Source organism: Oncorhynchus tshawytscha, linkage group LG12 (assembly GCF_018296145.1).
Source record: "Oncorhynchus tshawytscha isolate Ot180627B linkage group LG12, Otsh_v2.0, whole genome shotgun sequence".
Taxonomy (NCBI): Eukaryota; Metazoa; Chordata; class Actinopteri; order Salmoniformes; family Salmonidae; genus Oncorhynchus; species Oncorhynchus tshawytscha.
Window position 1 is genome coordinate 34,356,811 of NC_056440.1, and position 19,224 is coordinate 34,376,034.

General features: G+C 41.3%; 1 protein-coding gene across 1 annotated transcript in view; it reads right to left on the minus strand.

Annotated features, from left to right (window-relative positions):
- The window catches only part of LOC112263001 (rasGAP-activating-like protein 1), a 61,126-nt gene that overhangs the window by 41,718 nt on the left and 184 nt on the right, over positions 1-19,224 (minus strand). The window contains exons 2-5 of the mRNA XM_024438940.2: positions 18,730-19,201; positions 18,241-18,297; positions 7,096-7,209; positions 6,271-6,332 (exon numbers count right to left, since the gene is read on the minus strand). Of these exons, the coding sequence (XP_024294708.2) occupies positions 6,271-6,332; positions 7,096-7,209; positions 18,241-18,297; positions 18,730-18,827 (331 nt within the window). The 5' untranslated portion in view covers positions 18,828-19,201. The remainder of the gene's footprint in view (positions 1-6,270; positions 6,333-7,095; positions 7,210-18,240; positions 18,298-18,729; positions 19,202-19,224) is intronic.

Consider the following 19,224-nt stretch of genomic DNA (forward strand, 5'->3'; position numbering starts at 1 on the left):
GGTGGAGGAGGAATAATGGTCTGGGGTTGTTTTCATATTTCGTGCTAGGCCCCTTAGTTCCAGTGAAGGGAAGTTTTAACGCTACAGCATACAATGACATTCTAGATGATTCTGTGCTTACAACTTTGTGGCAACAGTTTGGGGAAGGACTTTTCCTGTTTCTGCATGACAATGCCCCCATGCACAAAACAAACAACTTGACTTGCCTATACAGAGCCCTGACCACAACCCCATAGAACACCTTTGGGACGAATTGGAATCGCCCATTGAAAGCTGGGCTTCCTGCTTTACTCATAGCATTGCTTTCCTTTACTTTAGTTGAAAAATATCCTCAATACCTTGTCACGCTCATCAGAATTGCCTTGATTTGCTGGTAGGGAAGAATGAGGGAAATTGTTTGAAAGTTGCATGCCCACTATTATTAGGGGAGACCGGGGGAAGTTATAACATAGTATTTTTATCTATTATAGACCTGTTTGGGTTAGTGATCATTTGTAAAGTGTCTCTCTATTTGTCCTTGGCATGTATTTTTTTCACCATTCTGAATGTCTAAAGAATCCAGATGTTGTTCTGAAATATGAACACAGAAATACTGGACATTTTTAACTCTTATTATGGTGGCAATTTGACATTGGATTCTGATAAAATAATGTATATGTTGAAAGATAATGATAAAATAATTCCACTCTGAAACCTTATAACTGTATGAAATTGATTAGAATCATAAAATTATAATCTGATGATGTGTGTAGTTTTAGTCGGAATTAGGTTAAACAATGTATCTGTATAGTGGAAAAAACAGACTGTCTGAGCAAGGCGTAGTTTAGGATTTGAACTTGAATGTGGGTGCCTAGGAAAATACCGAATAACAATTAAAACTGTGTTTGAACTGACCTGGCTAGGCCTCTGAGGAACCTATGAGAGCATAGGGAGTACTTCTCAAGGTTTCCCTAATCTCGGGGGATTGGAACTGTCGGTTGGGCAGTGATACACAGTGGTGAGAACTATAGAGATAAAACTCACCTACTGTTTGTGTGTATGTATGTGCGTAGGATACCTACTGTTTGTGTGGAAGTATGTGCGTAGGATACCTACTGTTTGTGTGGAAGTATGTGCGTAGGATACCTACTGTTTGTGTGGAAGTATGTGCGTAGGATACCTACTGTTTGTGTGGAAGTATGTGCGTAGGATACCTACTGTTTGTGTGGAAGTATGTGCGTAGGATACCTACTGTTTGTGTGGAAGTATGTGCGTAGGATACCTACTGTTTGTGTGGAAGTATGTGCGTAGGATACCTACTGTTTGTGTGGAAGTATGTGCGTAGGATACCTACTGTTTGTGTGGAAGTATGTGCGTAGGATACCTACTGTTTGTGTGGAAGTATGTGTGTAGGATACCTACTGTTTGTGTGGAAGTATGTGCGTAGGATACCTACTGTTTGTGTGGAAGTATGTGCGTAGGATACCTACTGTTTGTGTGGAAGTATGTGCGCAGCTATAAAATGGATGTCTTTGTATAATGGACTTCAGAACGTTCTCTGAATAAACTACTATCTTTTTGCATAAGCTGAGTCTTTGACTAATTATTATTAAACCCATGGTCTTACAGATCTCGGGGATTGGTCAGAGCTATTGATTGTCAGTTATTATCATTGGGATTGAAAATTCTCGTGACAGATTTGCATTTGTCTGGTCTCGGTCTTGACTTGGTCTCAGACCACTCACCCCCCTCACAGTTTTGGTCTTGACTCAGATTCGATTTCCTTCAGTCTTGGTGTTGAATCGTTTCCCTTTAGGTGGTCTCGAACACAACACTACCCATCAGTGAAATGTAGAACAGCCAGCCCAGTACTACATCAATAATGCCTAGTGTCTCTAATGGGTAGTGCCCTGCATGGTTCTGTTATTGTGAACATTTTGTAAATCCTTAAACATCCTCATAAGTCAGACCCTGGATAAATGTCTGCTATCAGTGGAGGCTCCTCAAAGGAGGAAGGGGAGGACCATCCTCCTCAGTGAATTTCATAAAAATAAAAATAGTGAAACATTAAAAAAAGTTATCCTTTTTAGATAAAACTATACTAAATATATTCACGTCACCAAATAATTTATTAAAACAGTTTTTCAATGAAGGTGTACAGTAGGAGGACAGGATAGATGCGAGAAGGGATTATACAATGAGCAAAGTGATCATGCTGTTTGTATGTGTCTACTATCAAAGTGAACTGTGTTGGTGGGTGTGTATTCATTCCGCCAATTCTGTTGACAAAAAATCTTAAACGGAGGGCAAACGGAACGAACCAGGGATAAACATACCTGAATTTCTCCAATAGAAGCTCTCGTTTACAACTGTTGCGACTAATGATTACACCCTAGATCAGCTAGATGCAGGCAAGAGTCTGCAAGGTGATTTTGAATGTCACGGTCACCTTGATTACAAAGTAAAATTCTCCAGACCTGTGCACCTGTTGTAAACTTTCATTAGTAGGCTAGGTTGTAGCAACCTCATGATGGGTATAGGGAAAATTTGAGTACAATGTAGCAGCCTAAACCTATTGATATTACATTGAACTGGGTGAACAGAACATGAATGACAGTCATCCAATATGCTGTAATAGAAATAAGGCCATGCTCATAAAAAAAATGTATCATCCTCCCTCATCTTAAACGGCATGGACCGCCACTGTCTGCTACTTACAGTGCCTTCAGAAAGTATTCATACCCCTTTTGTGTTACAGCCTGAATTCAAAATGGATTGAATAGATTTGTTTTCTCACCCATCTAAACACAATACTCAATAATGACAAAGTGAAAACATGTTTTTAAAAATGTTTGCAAATGTATTTTGACAAAAAAAGAAAAAAAATTAAATACAGATCTCATTTACATAAGTATTCAAATCAAATTTAATTTGTCACCTGCTTCATAAACAACAGATGTAGACCAACAGTGAAATGCTTACTTACTGACCCTAGTAAAGAACAAGAAGGACCGCACACGGTTAAAGCTCCCAATTCACCGCTTTATTGACAACGTTTCAATCCGAAACGGATCTTCGTCAGGTCAAACCAACAAAGTTTCACCTCACATGACCATTTCACCTCACATGACCATTACGCACATGCCACATGGTGGGTGCAAAAACAATCTGTGTATCTCTAATAATTTGATATCAATGAGATGGGCACATGTAGTAGTTACAGAAAATCATATATATTTACAAAATGACCAAGTAGGAGACCTGGAAGGCAAGACAACTCAAAGTGGCATACTGTATTCATGTAAGTAATGGTTTGATATGAAACTCTTGGTTCAGACTTACTGGCCCTTCCCAACAATACAGAGAGAAAAAAACTGAAATAGTAGTAAAAATAGAAACAAGGAATAAATACCCAATGAGTAACGATAACTTGGCCATATACACGTGGTACCAGTACTGAGTCAATGTGCAGGGGTACGAGGTAAACGAGGTAGATATGTACATATAGGTAAGGATAAAGTGACACGGTAAAGGGATAGATAATAAACAGTAACAGCAGAGTACGTGATGAGTCAAAAGAGATGAGTGCAAATATGGTCAATGCAGATATTCTGGGTAGCTATTGGTTAACTATTTAACAAACTTTTTAGCAGTCGTATAGCTTGGGGATAGAAGCTGTTCAGGGTCCTGATAGTCCCAGACTTGGTGAGTCGATGCCGCTTGCCGTGCGGTAGCAGAGAGAACAGTCTATGACTTGGGTGGCTGGAGTCTAACCATTTTTAGGGCATTCCTCTGACACCGCCTGGTATAGAGGTCCTGGATGGCAGGGAGCTCGGCCCCACTGATGTACTACCCTCTGTAGCACCTTGCGGTCGGATGCCAAATAGTTGCCATACCAAGCAGTGATGCAGCCAGTCAAGATGCTCTCAATGGTGCAGCTGTTAAGTCAATACCTTGAGGACTTTGAGGAAGCACCTTTGGCAGCGATACAGCTGCAAGTTTTTCTGGGTAAGTCTCTAAGACAGGGCCAATTTCTTTCTTGAGCAAATGGTCGAGTGGCCAGAACAAGAATGACAAATAATTTGTAGACTGCAAATTGACCGCAAGAAGCCAAAAACAAATATAATATTTGACTGAAACATAATAATTTCAAATCTTGCTTAAATTTGTATATGATAACGTCTCTCTATTATGCGTGGAAATATTTGGGAACAAATTAAAATCACTTGGAGCTGATTGTGTTTGTACAGTTTTTTTTTTTTTATGTCCAACAATGAAAATTCAACAATAACGGGGCAAATTCGTTGGGGAACCCTTCTCTAAAAAGCTTTCCACACCTGGATTGTGCAACATTTGCCCATTATTCTTTTCAAAATTCTTCAAGCGCTGTCAAATTGGTTGTTGATCATTGCTAGACAACCATTTTCAGGTCTTGCCATATATTTTCAAGTAGATTTAAAATTGTAACTCGGTCACTCAGGACCATTCCCTGTCTTCTTGGTTAGCAACTCCAGTGTAGATTTGACCTTGTGTTTTAGGTTACTGTCATGCTGAAAGGTGAATTTGTCTCCCAGTGTCTGGTGGAAAGCAGACTGAACCAGATTTTCCTCTAGGATTTTGCCTGTGCTTAGCTCCATTCGGTTTATTTTTTTATCCTGAAAAACTCCCCAGTCCTTAACGATTACAAGAATACCCATAACATGATGTAGCCACCACTATGCTTGAAAATATGGAGAGTAGTACTCAGTAATGTGTTGTATTGGATTTGCCCCAAACATAACACTTTGTCACATTTTTTGCAATATTACTTTAGTGCCTTGTTGCAAACAGGATGCATGTTTTGAAACATTTTATTCTGTACAGGCTTCTTTCTTTTCACTCTGTCAATTAGGTTGTTGTTGATCCATCCTCCATCACAGCCATTAAACTCTGCAACTGTTTTAAAGTCACCATTGGCCTCATGGTGAAATTCTTGAGCGGTTTCCTTCCTCTCCGGCAACTCAGTTAGGAAGGATGCCTGCGTCTTTGTAGTGACTGGGTGTATTGATATACCATCCAAAGTGTAATTAATAACTTCATCATGCTCAAAGGGATATTCAATGTCTGCTTTTTTATTTTTATCCATCTACCAATAGGTGCGTAGGTGTGTAGGCGAGTGACAAAAACCCCCACATTTAATCCAGTTTAAATTCAGGCTGTAACACAACAAAATGTTTAAAAAGTCAACGGGTGTGAATACTTTCTGAAGGTACAGTACATCAAAAGACAAGAGGATCCTTTTGTGTGTAATAATATGGGCACTGCTGCTGACATTTCTGGTTGAGATACAAGGTGGCGAGGGCAGTAACTTCAGTTTCACAGCCAAAAGAGGAGAGAATTCCTAAGATCCTGTGAAGGAGTTGTTGACTCAGTGGCAACATGTTGCAGTGAATCACAGGACTGAATGCAGAATGTTCCCAGGAGAGGACTGGTATCAGAGACTAACTAACAGAAAAGGTTTCACATTTAGTTTTATGTAGCGATAAAACACATTCAAAGTAACAATATATTTCTAACCAACACACTCATGTTTTTTTTCTTCTTCAGGGTTTTATACCTAGTTGCCATGCATAAGAAAAAGCAGTGCAAGGATATACCGTATTGCTAGAAATTCAAACTAATTCCCACGTTAAAAGCCACTGTAGGAGAGCCAGGTGTACTGTGGTGAAGAAAGCCACAGGCTGACAGTTTTAAAAGCTTTGGCTGATTCTCACAGACTACAGTGGCATTTCAGACATAAAGGACAGCTGCACTGTACAATGAATGATCCTGGAGTTGATGTAAACCCTGATTCAAAGAGAAATCCTGCAAAAATGTAACTATGTACAGGTCGTTCCCTCTGCCTGTAGCCTGTCCAATGAAATGAGAGCATGTTGCTCAGAGACAAATCAGAAAAAAAAAGAGGTGGACAGTGTGTGAGCAAATAAACAAGCATAAGTCAGAAAATACATCTCTAAATTAACCCATGGATGAGTGAGAATACACTGGCAATATTTCCCAGCAAGAGGACCTAAAAAAGGCCCAGCTCCTCAATTACAGTGACCTACATGGTAGAGCCTTACTCAGAGTCGTGGGAATAACCCCTCTCTGGTGACCCTCTTTTGGCTTGCCCTCTTTAGCATGGCATAGGCAGAGAAGAAGACCCACAGATAAACCGCAGCAATGAAAAGCATTTAGAATTGTTTCTGTGCTGGTAGTTTTTCCCCATCATTAAAGACACCAACAGTATTGTGGCATAGTGATCAGGTATACCTTTAGCCTGGGCCCCGATGGCGTCTTTGCTCAGCAATATCTTTCCAATGACGTCATCATGGCTAGGGCAAAAAATAGAGAATTTTAATACCACAATACCATATTCATAAAAAGCGTATTATAGAAAATACAGATACACTGTCTAAAATTGACCCTGCTTCTCACAGCAGGAAAACAATCCAGCAACAAGAGGAAATGTGAATTATAATTAGTGGACATTTTTGTAGGGGCTGATATATTTATCAGTGGGGCAAATCAAGTCTGAAATTTTAAAGTGGAAATTACAAACTTTAGAAGCCTCTTTAAACCTTGAATAGACCACAATTTGCATTTCCTGCTACACAGGAAAATGATCTGTGACAACAGAGTGACCAAATTAAGATAGCCAATCTGAAGAGAACTTCAGGAGATATTTCTCAAAAAATAACTTAATATCCTATAGAGTTCCCTGATATAAAAGCTAAAATATATTCATAAACTGACGAGACCGTTGATCAGGACAGGAAGGATAATACTGAGGTTGTCTTTCATTTTTCAATCTGTGGTATCATCTGCGTGTTGGTGTTTGTTTATTCAAAGCATGCAGGTTTTTCCAAAACACACATCCATGGCTCCTAACCCAGTCTGTCTAGGTAACAAAACTGTCAAATCACAGCCTCTGCTAAACAAGCAACTACAATCATGAACATCTCTTACATTACAAAACTTTGAGACCTTTACAGGTTATATAGATATAACTTGTTTATACACCATTATCAACTAGTTTGTTGACACACTACAACAATTCTCTGAATTATCTTTGACAGCTGTTGAAGACCATCTTACCCAATGGTGTCCTCATCCATGACATAGAAGGAGAGCGAGTGGAACCCCGTTGGGAGGTGCAGTGTGTATTCTTCTCCCCAGAAAGGGTTAAGATTCTTCCACACTGTGGCTGTCCTGCAAGGAAAGGTTGCAAATAATTGTGACAGTAACCTCAGAAAGTAATGTATGGCCCTTATTTCTTATTTACAACAATATACTCTGTCGTCATGGATGTCAGTAACAATGAAAGATGACCATTTAGAATGAGGGTTGTGTGGGGAATGTTGTGATGTGTTGAAAGTAATGAAACGCCGTGACAGAATGATGATGCAATAACTTCAAAAGGTGGTGTATAGCATAACAAAATACAAGTCTACATGCAATCATTCTTAAATCAACCTTTTCATTATGAAACATTAACTACTGCAGATGCTCGAACCATAAACTGGAGATTGCAAACCTGCTGTCTAGACATGATATTGAGGAATGACATCGGCATCATGTCCTCTATGCCAATGGGTAGCTGGAAGGTCTATTTTCATCAGTAATGTGCATCCCTTTATTATAATGACACTCTGCTTTTCCAGACACCATTAGCCCACAGCAGGGTCAAAGCACCATGATGCTGACAACGAGCCAGCCAGAGACTGATGCAGATCTCTGCAGTCAGTCAACCCTCCAACTCATCTTATGGGAGAGCAAACAACTAAATTAAAAGACAAAATAAAACGCATCTTATCAACCTGAAACACTTCAGTTTGTCAGGAAGTAGAAACAGTGCGTTGGGATCTGGTCTGCATTCATTTTAGAAAGAGGTATCAGAAGTCTTGATTAGCCAACTCGTTAGTGGTTCCACATAAGGACAAATCGACCCAACAGTTCTTATAGAGGGGACACATACACAGTCCTTAAATGACAATAAATTAAACATATGGGAAATGTATATACACAGAGTAGACTTGTGTGCAAGTGCATAACTTGCAATATTAGAAACACACCATGATTAGTTTGATGGATTGGTAAAAATGTCCCCACTGTAAAGCGCCATGGCAGCTACTGGCTATGTGCCTTTGCACCACAGACTCAGTTCCTAATTTTATGATTGGATCCCCCGCTGCCAAATATGCTTTTTGTTGTGCAGGTCCCCAGAGGCAGCCGGCTGTTCGGTAAGCACAGCAATGCGCACACACAGTATAGGATACAAGCGAATGTTCCAAAATGGCAATTAGCTGGAACACACTGTTCTAAAAAGCGCACCACACATGCGAGCGGTTTCATGTGGCAGAGATGAAAATATCTGTTTGGAATTGAGAGAGAGGGGAGATCTAAAGATGCAACAACTACCATGGGTTGCTAATATAACCACGATTATGTCTTTGGCTGCTGGGCAATGAAAGAAAGTTGATTTGCAAACCAATACATTATAGAAATGCTGGTATCAATGGCATAAGGAAGAGTTTATAAAATGATTCCCTCAACATTTCTATGGTCTGATTTGGCTAATATGAAACAAAATAAGACATGCCTCATAAAATGCCATAAAACCTCCAGGTTATTAAACGATTAAGTTAATGGTTAAATTGTTTTGAAATGCTGACTTCCTCCACTCAGACTGCAAAGTGGGTGATGTGGCTTTCTCTCCGCTCTTTTGACCATTTTCTCTGAACAAACTGTGCCTCGATTATGTCAACAGAATCAGGCCTTTAGACGTTAATTATACTACATTATATTTGTCAAATACGACTGGCGTTTAGTCTATATTTATGTAATTAAAAGTTTGGTTACATTTTATGGTTCCCCCCTCATGTCGGCATCGGTGTGGACATATCACCCAGGCTACACTTTGAGATTTAGGCTAATTATATACAGTACCAGTCAAAGGTTTGGGCACACCTACTCATTCAAGGGTTTCTTTATTTGTACTATTTTCTACATTGTAGAATAACAGTAAAGACATCAAAACTATGAAATAACACATATGGAATCATGTAGTAACCAAAAAAGTAGCCACCCTTTGCCTTGATGACAGCTTTGCGGACTCTTGGCATTCTATCAAACCAGCTTCATGAGATAGTCACACCTGGAATAAATTTCAATTAACAGGTATACTTTGTTAAAAGTTAATTTGTGGAATTTATTTCCTTCTTAATGCATTTCAGCCATTCAGTTGTGTAGGGGTGGTATACAGAAGATAGCCCTATTTAGTAAAAGACCAATTCCATATTAGAACAGCTCAAATCGGTTACACCAGCCTAATCTCGGGAGTTGATAGGCTTGAAGTCATAAACAGCTCAATGCTTGAAGCACAGCAACGAGCTGCTGGCAAAACGCACAAAAGTGCTGCTTGAATGAATGCTACGAGCCTGCTGGTGCCTACCATCGCTCAGTCAGACTGCTCTATCAAATCAGATTTAATTATAACATAATAGCACACAGAAATACGAGTTAAGGTCATTAATATGGTCGAATCCGGAAACTATAATCTCGAAAACAAGACGTTTATTCTTTCAGTGAAATACGGAACCGTTCCGTATTTTATCTAACGGGTGGCATCCATAAATCAAAATATTCCTGTTACATTGCACAACCTTCAATGTTATGTCATAATTAGAGGTCGACCGATTAATCGGAATGGCCGATTAATTAGGTTTTTAGTTTTCATAACAATCGGAAATCTGTATTTTTGGACACCGTTTTAAAAATAATAATAATAATTTATACCTTTATTTAACTAGGCAAGTCAGTTAAGAACACATTCTTATTTTCAATGACGGCCTAGGAATGGTGGGTTAACTGCCTTGTTCAGGGGCAGAACGACAGATTTTCACCTTGTCAGCTCAGGGGATCCATTCTTGCAACCGTACAGTTAACTAGTCCAACGCTCTAACCATTGCACTCCACGAGTAGCCTGCCTGTTACGCGAATGCAGTAGAAGTCAAGGTAAATTGCTAGCTAAATTGCTAGCATTAAACGTATCTTATAAAAAACAATCAATCATAATCACTAGTTATTATACTAGTTACTAATCCAGTTTAGCAGGCAATATTAACCAGGTGAAATTGTGTCATTTCTCTTGCGTTCATTGCACGCAGAGTCAGGGTATATGCAACAGTTTGGGCTGCCTGGCTCATTGCAAACTAATTTTCCAGAATTTTACGTAATTATGACATAACATTGAAAGTTGTGCAATGTAACAAGAATATTTAGACTTAGGGATGCCACCTGTTAAGATAAAATACCGAACGGTTCCGTATTTCACTGAAATAATAAACGTTTTGTTTTCGAAATTATAGTTTCCGGATTCGACCATATTAATGACCAAAGGCTCGTATTTCTGTGTGTTATGTTGTTATTATTAAATCTGATTTGATAGAGCAGTCTGACTGAGCAGCAGCAGGCCCGTAATCATTCATTCAAACAGCACTTTCGTGCGTTTTGCCAGCAGCTCTTCGCAAGCACAGCTATGTTTATGACTTCAAGCCTATCAGCCTAATGGCTGGTGTAACCAATGTGAAATGGCTAGCTAGTTAGCTGGGTGTGCTCTAATACCATTTCAAACGTCACCCGCTTTTAGATTTGGAGTAGTTATTCCCCTTGCACTGCAAGGGCCGCGGCTTTTGTGGAGCGATGGGTAACGATGCTTCGAGTGTGGCTGTTGCCGATGTGTTCCTGGTTCGAGCCCAGGTAGGGGCGAGGAGGGGGACGGAAGCTATACTGTTACACTGGCAATACTATAGTGCCTATAAGAACATCTAATAGTCAAAGGTATATGAAATACAAATGGTATAGAGAGAAATAGTCCTATAAATACTATATTAACTACAACCTAAAACCTCTTACCTGGGAATATTGAAGTCTCATGTTAAAAGGAACCACCAACGTGCGTGCATATGTTCTCATGTTCTGAGCAAGGAACTTAAAAGGCAGCTTTTTTTACATGGCAGATATTTTACATGGCACACATTTTTACATGGCACATATTGCATATTGACACATATTACTTTCTTCTCCAACACTTTGTTTTTGCATTATTTAAACCAAATTGAACATGTTTCATTATTTATTTTTAGGCTAAATTGATTTTATGGATGTATTATAATAAGTTAAAATAAGTGTTATTTCAGTATTGTTGTAATTGTCATTATTACAAATTTAAAAAATTTAAAAACGGCCGATTAATCGGTAGCGGCTTTTTTTGGGCCTCCAATAATCGGTATCGGCGTTGAAAAATCATAATCGGTCGACCTCTAGTCATAAGTACAGTATACAGTACCAGCCAAAAGTTTGGACACACCTACTGTTTCAAAGGGTTTTTCTTTATTTTTACTATTTTCTACATTGTAGAATAATAGTGAAGACATCACAACTATGAAATAACATATGGAATCATGTAGTAACCACAAAAGTGCTAAACAAATCAAAATATATTTTATATTTGAGATTATTTTAAGTAGCCACCCTTTGCTTTGATGACAGCTTTGCACGCTCTTTGCATTCTCTCAACCAGCTTCATGAAGGAGTCACCTGGAATGCATTTCCATTAACAGGTGTGCCTTGTTAAACATTTAATTGTGTAATTTCTTTCCTTCTCAATGCGTTTGAGCCAATCAGTTGTGTTGTGACAAGGTAGGGGTGGTATACAGAAGACAGCCCTATTTGGTAAAAGACCAAGTCCATATTATGGCAAGAACAGCTCAAATAAGCAAAGAGAAACCACAGTCCATCATTACTTTAAGACATGAAGGTCAGTCAATCAGGAAAATGTCAAGAACTTTTGAAGTTTCTTCAAGCGCAGCCGCAAAAACCATCAATCGCTATGATGAAACTGGCTCTCATGAGGACCACCACAGGAAAGGAAGACCCAGAGTTACCTCTGCTGCACAGGATAACTTCATTAGAGTTAACTGCACCTCAGATTGCAGCCCAGATAAATGATTCACAGAGTTCAAGTAACAGACACATCTTAACATCAACTGTTCAGAGGAGACTGCACCTGGGTCCAACCTCACCACATCACAGCAAGCTTCTGCCCAAACATGGACCCAGAAGAGATCGCCCAGATCAAAAATGTTGTAACCCACCAAGGAGTATCATTGAGGAGCCCATTCAGATGGGGGACACACGTCTGAGCCCACAGCAGCGTGACAGGCGCATGTGCGAAGGCTGCTGCCTCTACTGCGGAGGTCTCGACCATCTCCGTGCTACATGCCCAGAGCTGATGGGAAACGCCAGGGCTCGCCAGGACAAGGTGAGGCCCTGACAAGCTGTGAAGTTACCCACCGGCTACCCAGTCACTGTCTGTCACTACCTGCAACCCTCCACTGGGACAACCGTCAGCACCAGATTCAAGCCTTCGTGTAATCCGGGGACACAGTTCATTTGATTGATCAGAACTTTGCCAGAGAATTACAAATCCCCTGAGTAAAATGTCCCATCCCTCTGCAGATTCAAGGCCTCGATGGACGACTGCGTCATAGAACTCCTACCCGGCTCCACACCTCCCTGGGGTCGTCTGTACTCCCTCTCAATCCCTGAAGCAGCAGTCATGGACAATTACATCTGGGAGTCGCTGGAGGCAGGTTTCATTCACCCCTCTACATCTCAAGCTGGTGCAGGCTTCTTCTTCATGGGTAAGAAGGATGGAGGCCTGCATCCTTGCATCGATTAGAGGGCTGAACCAGATTACGATAAAGAATTGTTACTCCTACCCCTTATGTCCCGCCACCTTGGAGTTAGCCTTTAACACACCTAGTGGTCACTGAGTATTTAGTCATGCCTTTCAGATTATCAAAGTCACCAGCAGTCTTTCAAGTATTGGTCAATGACACTCTTAGTGATATGTTGAATTTGTTAATCTTTGTTTACTTCTACAACATCCTGATCTTCTCCAAATCCCTTCCGGAACACATACTGCACACCTGCCAAGTCCTTAGACGCCTCCTGCAGAGTCAACTGTCAAGATAGAGAATTTGAGTTCCACGTATCCCAAGTGTCCTTCCTGGGTCACATTATCTCTACCGCAGGAATCCAAATGGATCCCGTAGAGGCGGTCGCCGACTGGCCCCGTCCCACCTCCCTCAAGCAGATCCAGTGGTTCCTCGGGTTTGCCAGTTCTTACGCAACTTTGTTGTGGTGGCAGCGACTCTCACGGTTCTAACCCGCAAGTCTAACCTGCAAGTTGCTGGACTCCTGAGGCTGACAGGGCATTCATGTAGCTCAAGGGACGTTTCACCTCCGAACACATCCTCGTTCATCCTGATCCTACTCTTCCCTTTGTAGCAGAGGTGGACACCTCAGACACCAGAGCAGGGGTGGTCCTTTCACAGCGGAACGAGGAGGACAAGAAACTGCAGCCATGCACCTTTCTCTCCAAGCGGTTCTCGCCAGCGGAACACAACTAAGATGTAGGCAACCGGGAGCTCTTGGCAGTTAAGTGAGCCCTTGAGGGGTGGAGACACTGGTTGGAGGGGGCACCTCATCCTTTGTGATCTGGACATACTATAAGAACTTGGTCTCCATTCAAGAAGCCAAGAGATTGAACGCTCGCCAGGCTAGGTGGGCTCTGTTTTTTAACAGGTTTGATTTCACACTAGCCTATCGACTGGAATCCAAGAATCAGAAAGCAGACGCCCTGTCCCGCCAACACAATGTCTCTAACGAGGAGAGAGACTCCGAGCCCATCATCCCCAGCTCCTGTGTTGTGGCCCCTGGGATATGGAGTATTGAGACCACGGTCCGACATTCCGAGACCCAGGAACCTGACCCCGGCGGGGTACCCACTAAAAATACTTTACGTTCCGCAATCAGCCCATTCCCAAGTACTACAATGAGGACACTCCTTTCAATTAACTGCACATCCAGGTCAAGTCCTCACAACAGCGACCAGCTGGGTTGCGCCAACCTCTGCCCATCCCCAGCCGGCCCTGGTCCCACATGTCCGTAGACTTTATCACAGTGTTACCTCCATCCCAAGGGCTTACCACTATCCTGGTGGTCATTGATCGGTTCTCCAAGGCAGCCCATTTCATTGCCTTACCCAAGTTGCCCTCAGCGAAGGAGACCTCTGATCTCATGATTAACCATGTCTTTCGACTACAAGGACTTCCCCAGGACATTGTCTTGGATCGTAGGCCCCAGTTCGCTGCACGGTATTGTAAAGCCTTCTGCTCCCTGCTGGGGGAGTTGGTGAGTCTCTCCTCTGGGTTCCACCCACAGTCGAATGGGCAAACGGCGCGGGCCAACAGGAGCTGGAGAAGTTCCTCCACTGTTTTGTCTCTACCCAGTCCAGCAACAGGAGCAAGTTCCTTGTCTGGGTGGAGTATGCTAACAACACACCGCCGAACTCGTCCACTGGACTCTCGCCATTCGAGTGTCAGTTTGGGTCCCCCCCCCCCCATTTTCTGAACAAGAGGCCGAAGCGGGGTGCTTCGGCTTTCATTCAACGATGTTGCAGCACCTGGATCAGAGCGCGATCCTCCTTGCTCCGCTCCTCTGCCCAACAACAACCCCAGGCAAACTGACACCGAAGGCCTCTTCGGGTGTGGCTGTCCACCCGTGATCTTCCCTTAAAAGGTGGACTCGCGGAAGCTCACTCCGCTCTACATAGGACCATTCAAGATCCTGAGTCGCATCAACCCAGTCACCTATCGTCTCCAGTTTCCCTGGTCTATGAGGGTCTTTCCATGTCTCCCGTCTCCCATCCTTCCATGTCTCCCGTCTCAAGCTGGTGAGGACCAGTCCATTCGGCCCCTCCGCCCCCTCGACTTGTTGATGGTCGTCTGGCCTACACTGTCCGGTGTCTCTTGGAGGCTCGTTGGGTCCGAGGTACCCTGCAGTACCTAAATGACATACCAAATCTAACTGCCTGTAGCTCAGGCCCTGAAGCAAGGATATGCATATTATTTTATTTTTTTACCCGCTTTTCTCCCAAATTTCATGGTATCCAATTGTTAGTAGTTACTATCTTGTCTTATCGCTATCTTGTCTCATCCTGTACAGGCTCAGGAGAGACGAAAGCCATGCGTCCTCCGAAACACAACCCAACCGCACTGCTTCTTAACACAAAATGTTGCAGTCTGGCTTCAGTTTTTAAAGCTTGACAATGAATACCAAAAAACAAAACCTGCAACAAAACACAATACAAAGGGGAAACATGTAGGTATATTACAGCAACATTTGAGAAGTAGCCTAGGCTGGCTACACAACTACAAGACATTTTGAGTGCACCATACAACAATGCTGCATTCAACCGCACCGGTGATCCATGCAGTGCAAAACATTTATTTTTAACATGTTTTTCAAACGTATCAACAACCTATAGCTACTTTTTTGTTATTTGGAATTATTAAATATTTGTATATTAGGGTCGCAGCATATTATGTACATATGCAAGCATAGCAGCAAAGACTGGATAAATATTATGTATCGCTTATTTTGTTTTAACATGTTAAAATGCTATATACAGTATCCTATGTACCTAAGTGGACATTATAAAGGACCGTATTTCTTTCAAAAATTTAGCAATGGCCAGTTTGGGTCGCAAGTTGCAAGATTTTTAAATAAAAACAAATGTTCTATGTCAGTGTAACAGTATAACTTTAGACCGTCCCCTCGCCCATACCCGGGCGTGAACCAGGGACCCTCTGCACACATCAACAAGTCACCCACATAGCATCGTTACCCATCGCTCCACAAAAGCTGCGGCCCTTGCAGAGCAAGGGGAACCACTACTTCAAGGTCTCAGAGCAAGTGACGTCACCGATTGAAACGCTACTTAGCGCGCACCACCGCTAACTAGCTAGCCGTTTCACATCCGTTACATCAGGCCCGCAATTTTTTTTTCAACACGATAGAGTTTGACACCCCTAGGCTAGCATATCTATTTATGTAGCTAGCTAAAAACACGGAGCCTAACGTTAGCTAGCTAGCTGCTGGGAGGATGTCATTGGAGGAGTGGCATGAGTGACCGACTTTTCCCCTCATATCATTTTTCAGTGGCTACAACTAGGGATGCATGTATCATTTGGTTAGCTAGCAAGAAATGTATATTGACTTATTCACAGTTAGCATATCTCTTAGTTGTCAATCAAATGTATTTGGCAGGCAGGCAAGCAAGATCCCATTCAGTTGTCAAAAAGTGGATTGGGACAAGCATGCATTGGTAGGCAAGCTGCAAAAGGAAGAGCAGGCTACTATTCCCCATCGTTTATCTGTGCAATTTTGACAGCCAACTGGCTGAAAAAGTTTGAAAGGGTCTGGGTTCCCTTGTTAGATTTTAGCTCATCTCACTCTGGCTAGCATTAGTTGTTGATCTTGTTGTTGATGTGCATAGGCAACTGAGGGAGAGAGAGCCTACCTGTTCATGGTTGCTTGATCAATATTACTGTGAAGTTCCTAAATGTAAGAGGACTCCTGTGGTATTTACATACGTATTTGCAGAAATCCATTCAGGTGTGTTTTGTGGCTTTTGGCGAATGCGTTCTAATGATCTAAAGTCTCGCTGTTGCTACTGCCTGTAAACACACAGTCCAGTTCAAAGTAAATGACGGCAGGCCCGTGTGGCAAATGGCTTATTTGCATATAGGCCTACTGTAGCTCTGATTGGCTACGGCGCACCAGTCTGCATAGAGTCCAGGACAAAACATGTTTGTATTCAGTTTTATTTACTGCAGTGTCTATTAATTGTCCAATTGCTCTTCCGTTTTCCCACTCTATATTGCTATAGATTTTTCACAAATGCCTTAGCATATGTCATTCCCAAACATTCTATGAATTTATGAACATGACCATATCTAAGTGCTCGCTTGTCAGAACATTAAAAAAGTCTGTCATTCTTCCTGGGGATTTATATGAACAGATTTTTAAAAAGATTTCATGTTGCTAAAACGCTGTCAGTTCCACTTTAATGGAGGTGCCAATGCCAAAGAGGAGAAAAGTGCGGGACATAAGATTTTTGGGGAGTGCAGAGGACTGTAAGTAAATGTTAGCTTCTTAACATGAATTAGATTCTGCTTTTATTCACTATTCTTTATTTACTGTCTGGCAATAGATATAGCTAGCTAGCTAACTAACTACACTGTACAATTCAATAGACTGGTACTACATAGTCAGCTAACTAGCTATACATATTGCCAGACAAATTAATAACTTTGCTAATAAAAGCAGAATCTAATTCATGTTAATAAGCTAACCCCATCACTGTTAAGTCCAGCCATTTTTGTCATATGATAATTGTATTTGGTTATATGATTATGGGAAGGTTCAAAGACAGGCAATACAGAGAGTGAGTGAGAGAGCACCACCCATGTTGAGGCAAGGAGAGGACGAACAAGTCATCAGGGGAGAATTTGAGTTGTGTAACCAAGGAAGATGTTTCTCGACTCAGATTGCCTTGACTCCTTTGATGTTAATTGGGTATAAGAAATGTGTTATTGAAGACCATGTGGTTAAGAGTACACAAATAGAATAATGGGTTTTAACTTTTTAAATGTAGTTAAAGGAGGGTTGTGGACTTTCTGAGTTTGTTGTTATTGGGGTATATTGACCAAATGATCAGGACATTTTTGAATGTATTTCCCCTTCAGAATTCACCAGATATAACCATTTCAAAGCTTTTTTAACAACAGGAGGACCTCGGACACCCTAGAGGGGTGAACTGACACAGGAAACCACTGACCCCGACCCCCAAATATCAAACACAAACTTACACCATTGCTTGTGTGGAGACACACACAGCCAAAAACAGGGCAATGCACTGCCTGAACCATGGTTACCTGCTGGTGTCCTAAAGGCAAGCCCTGGATCAGGTTCTCATGGGCTTGGGGGGCTCAAGCTAAGAACACCACAGTCCTGATCAGTAGTCACACATCTATCCTACTGTACCACATCCCGACCCACTCCCTAATCATACATTCTGTTCTCATCCAGTTTTGAATTCAACGTGTATGCAGGATACAATAGTTTCATTTGAACTGATAAATATTTTTGCATTTACAGTTGTCCCCTTATGCACATCAGTTTTCATGTTCTTGGCAGCAGCATGCCACTTGCTGTCACATGAAATTCTAAAGTAGCAGTATAGCCCACTTATCAATAGCATTTATGATCATAAAATAGTCAAATTATGTAGCAAACAAAACAAGAACGCATAGGAATTGATGGACTCACCTGGCCACAACTTCATTGTCCACTTTTACAATGCAATATGGGTCACTGGTCCCAGAGCTTCAGAGATAAAAAAAAAAAAAAAAAAAAAAAAAAAGAAAGTTAAATGTATATATATTTAAATAAAATGGAATTAAGATGGAATTAAGGTAGAAGCCCACTGTCCACAGAGGTCAATTCAACATCTATTCCACGTTGGTTCAAGGTATGACATTACGTGGAAACAACGTTGATTCAACCAGCGTGTTCCCAGTGGGAGAGGAAACCTACAGATATCTCTTCACTTATTATTTGCTTAAGAACTTATTGATATACATTTCTTAGAGAACACCTGTCAAGTATACTCATTTTTAACATACACTAATCTGTAAAACAAAGGTATTCTTGACTTCAAACATGTGTACGTCCTATAAGTGTACTTCACACAACGAGACACCTATAAATAAGCAAATAGTAGTAATTGCTGCCTGATTACAATTACGAAATACTCACACGTCTTTGGCTGGTAGGCTCCTGCCCTCTACAATACGGAAATATAGGGATGTGTTTTTGGCCATTTCTGACAGAGTGGTTTTGCCACTTGTTTTCATCTGCCCATCCGAGATCCTTACTAACGTGCTCCCCTCATCAGCAAGTGTGTTCTCTTCATTTCTGGCACCTTTTGCGCGTGACGGCGCGTCGAGCCCATGTTAATCAATGTTGTATCGTTTGCATTGTACAGGTTTAGATATATAATTAACAGTCACGTTGCAAACGAATAAGCGTAAGGCCAGTGTAGACAAACAAACAACAATGTTGTTAAATGTTTGGGTGGAAACAACCAAATGTTTTATATATCTAAAGTATCGTGCCAATAAACAAATCTATATTTTCTGACTGACATTTACTTTCCTCATTTCGGTCCTTTGAAGAAAATAATCATCCTATGCGTATTTTCGAATTTCCAGATACGATTTGTAACCACCTAATGAAAAAAAATGTAGATCA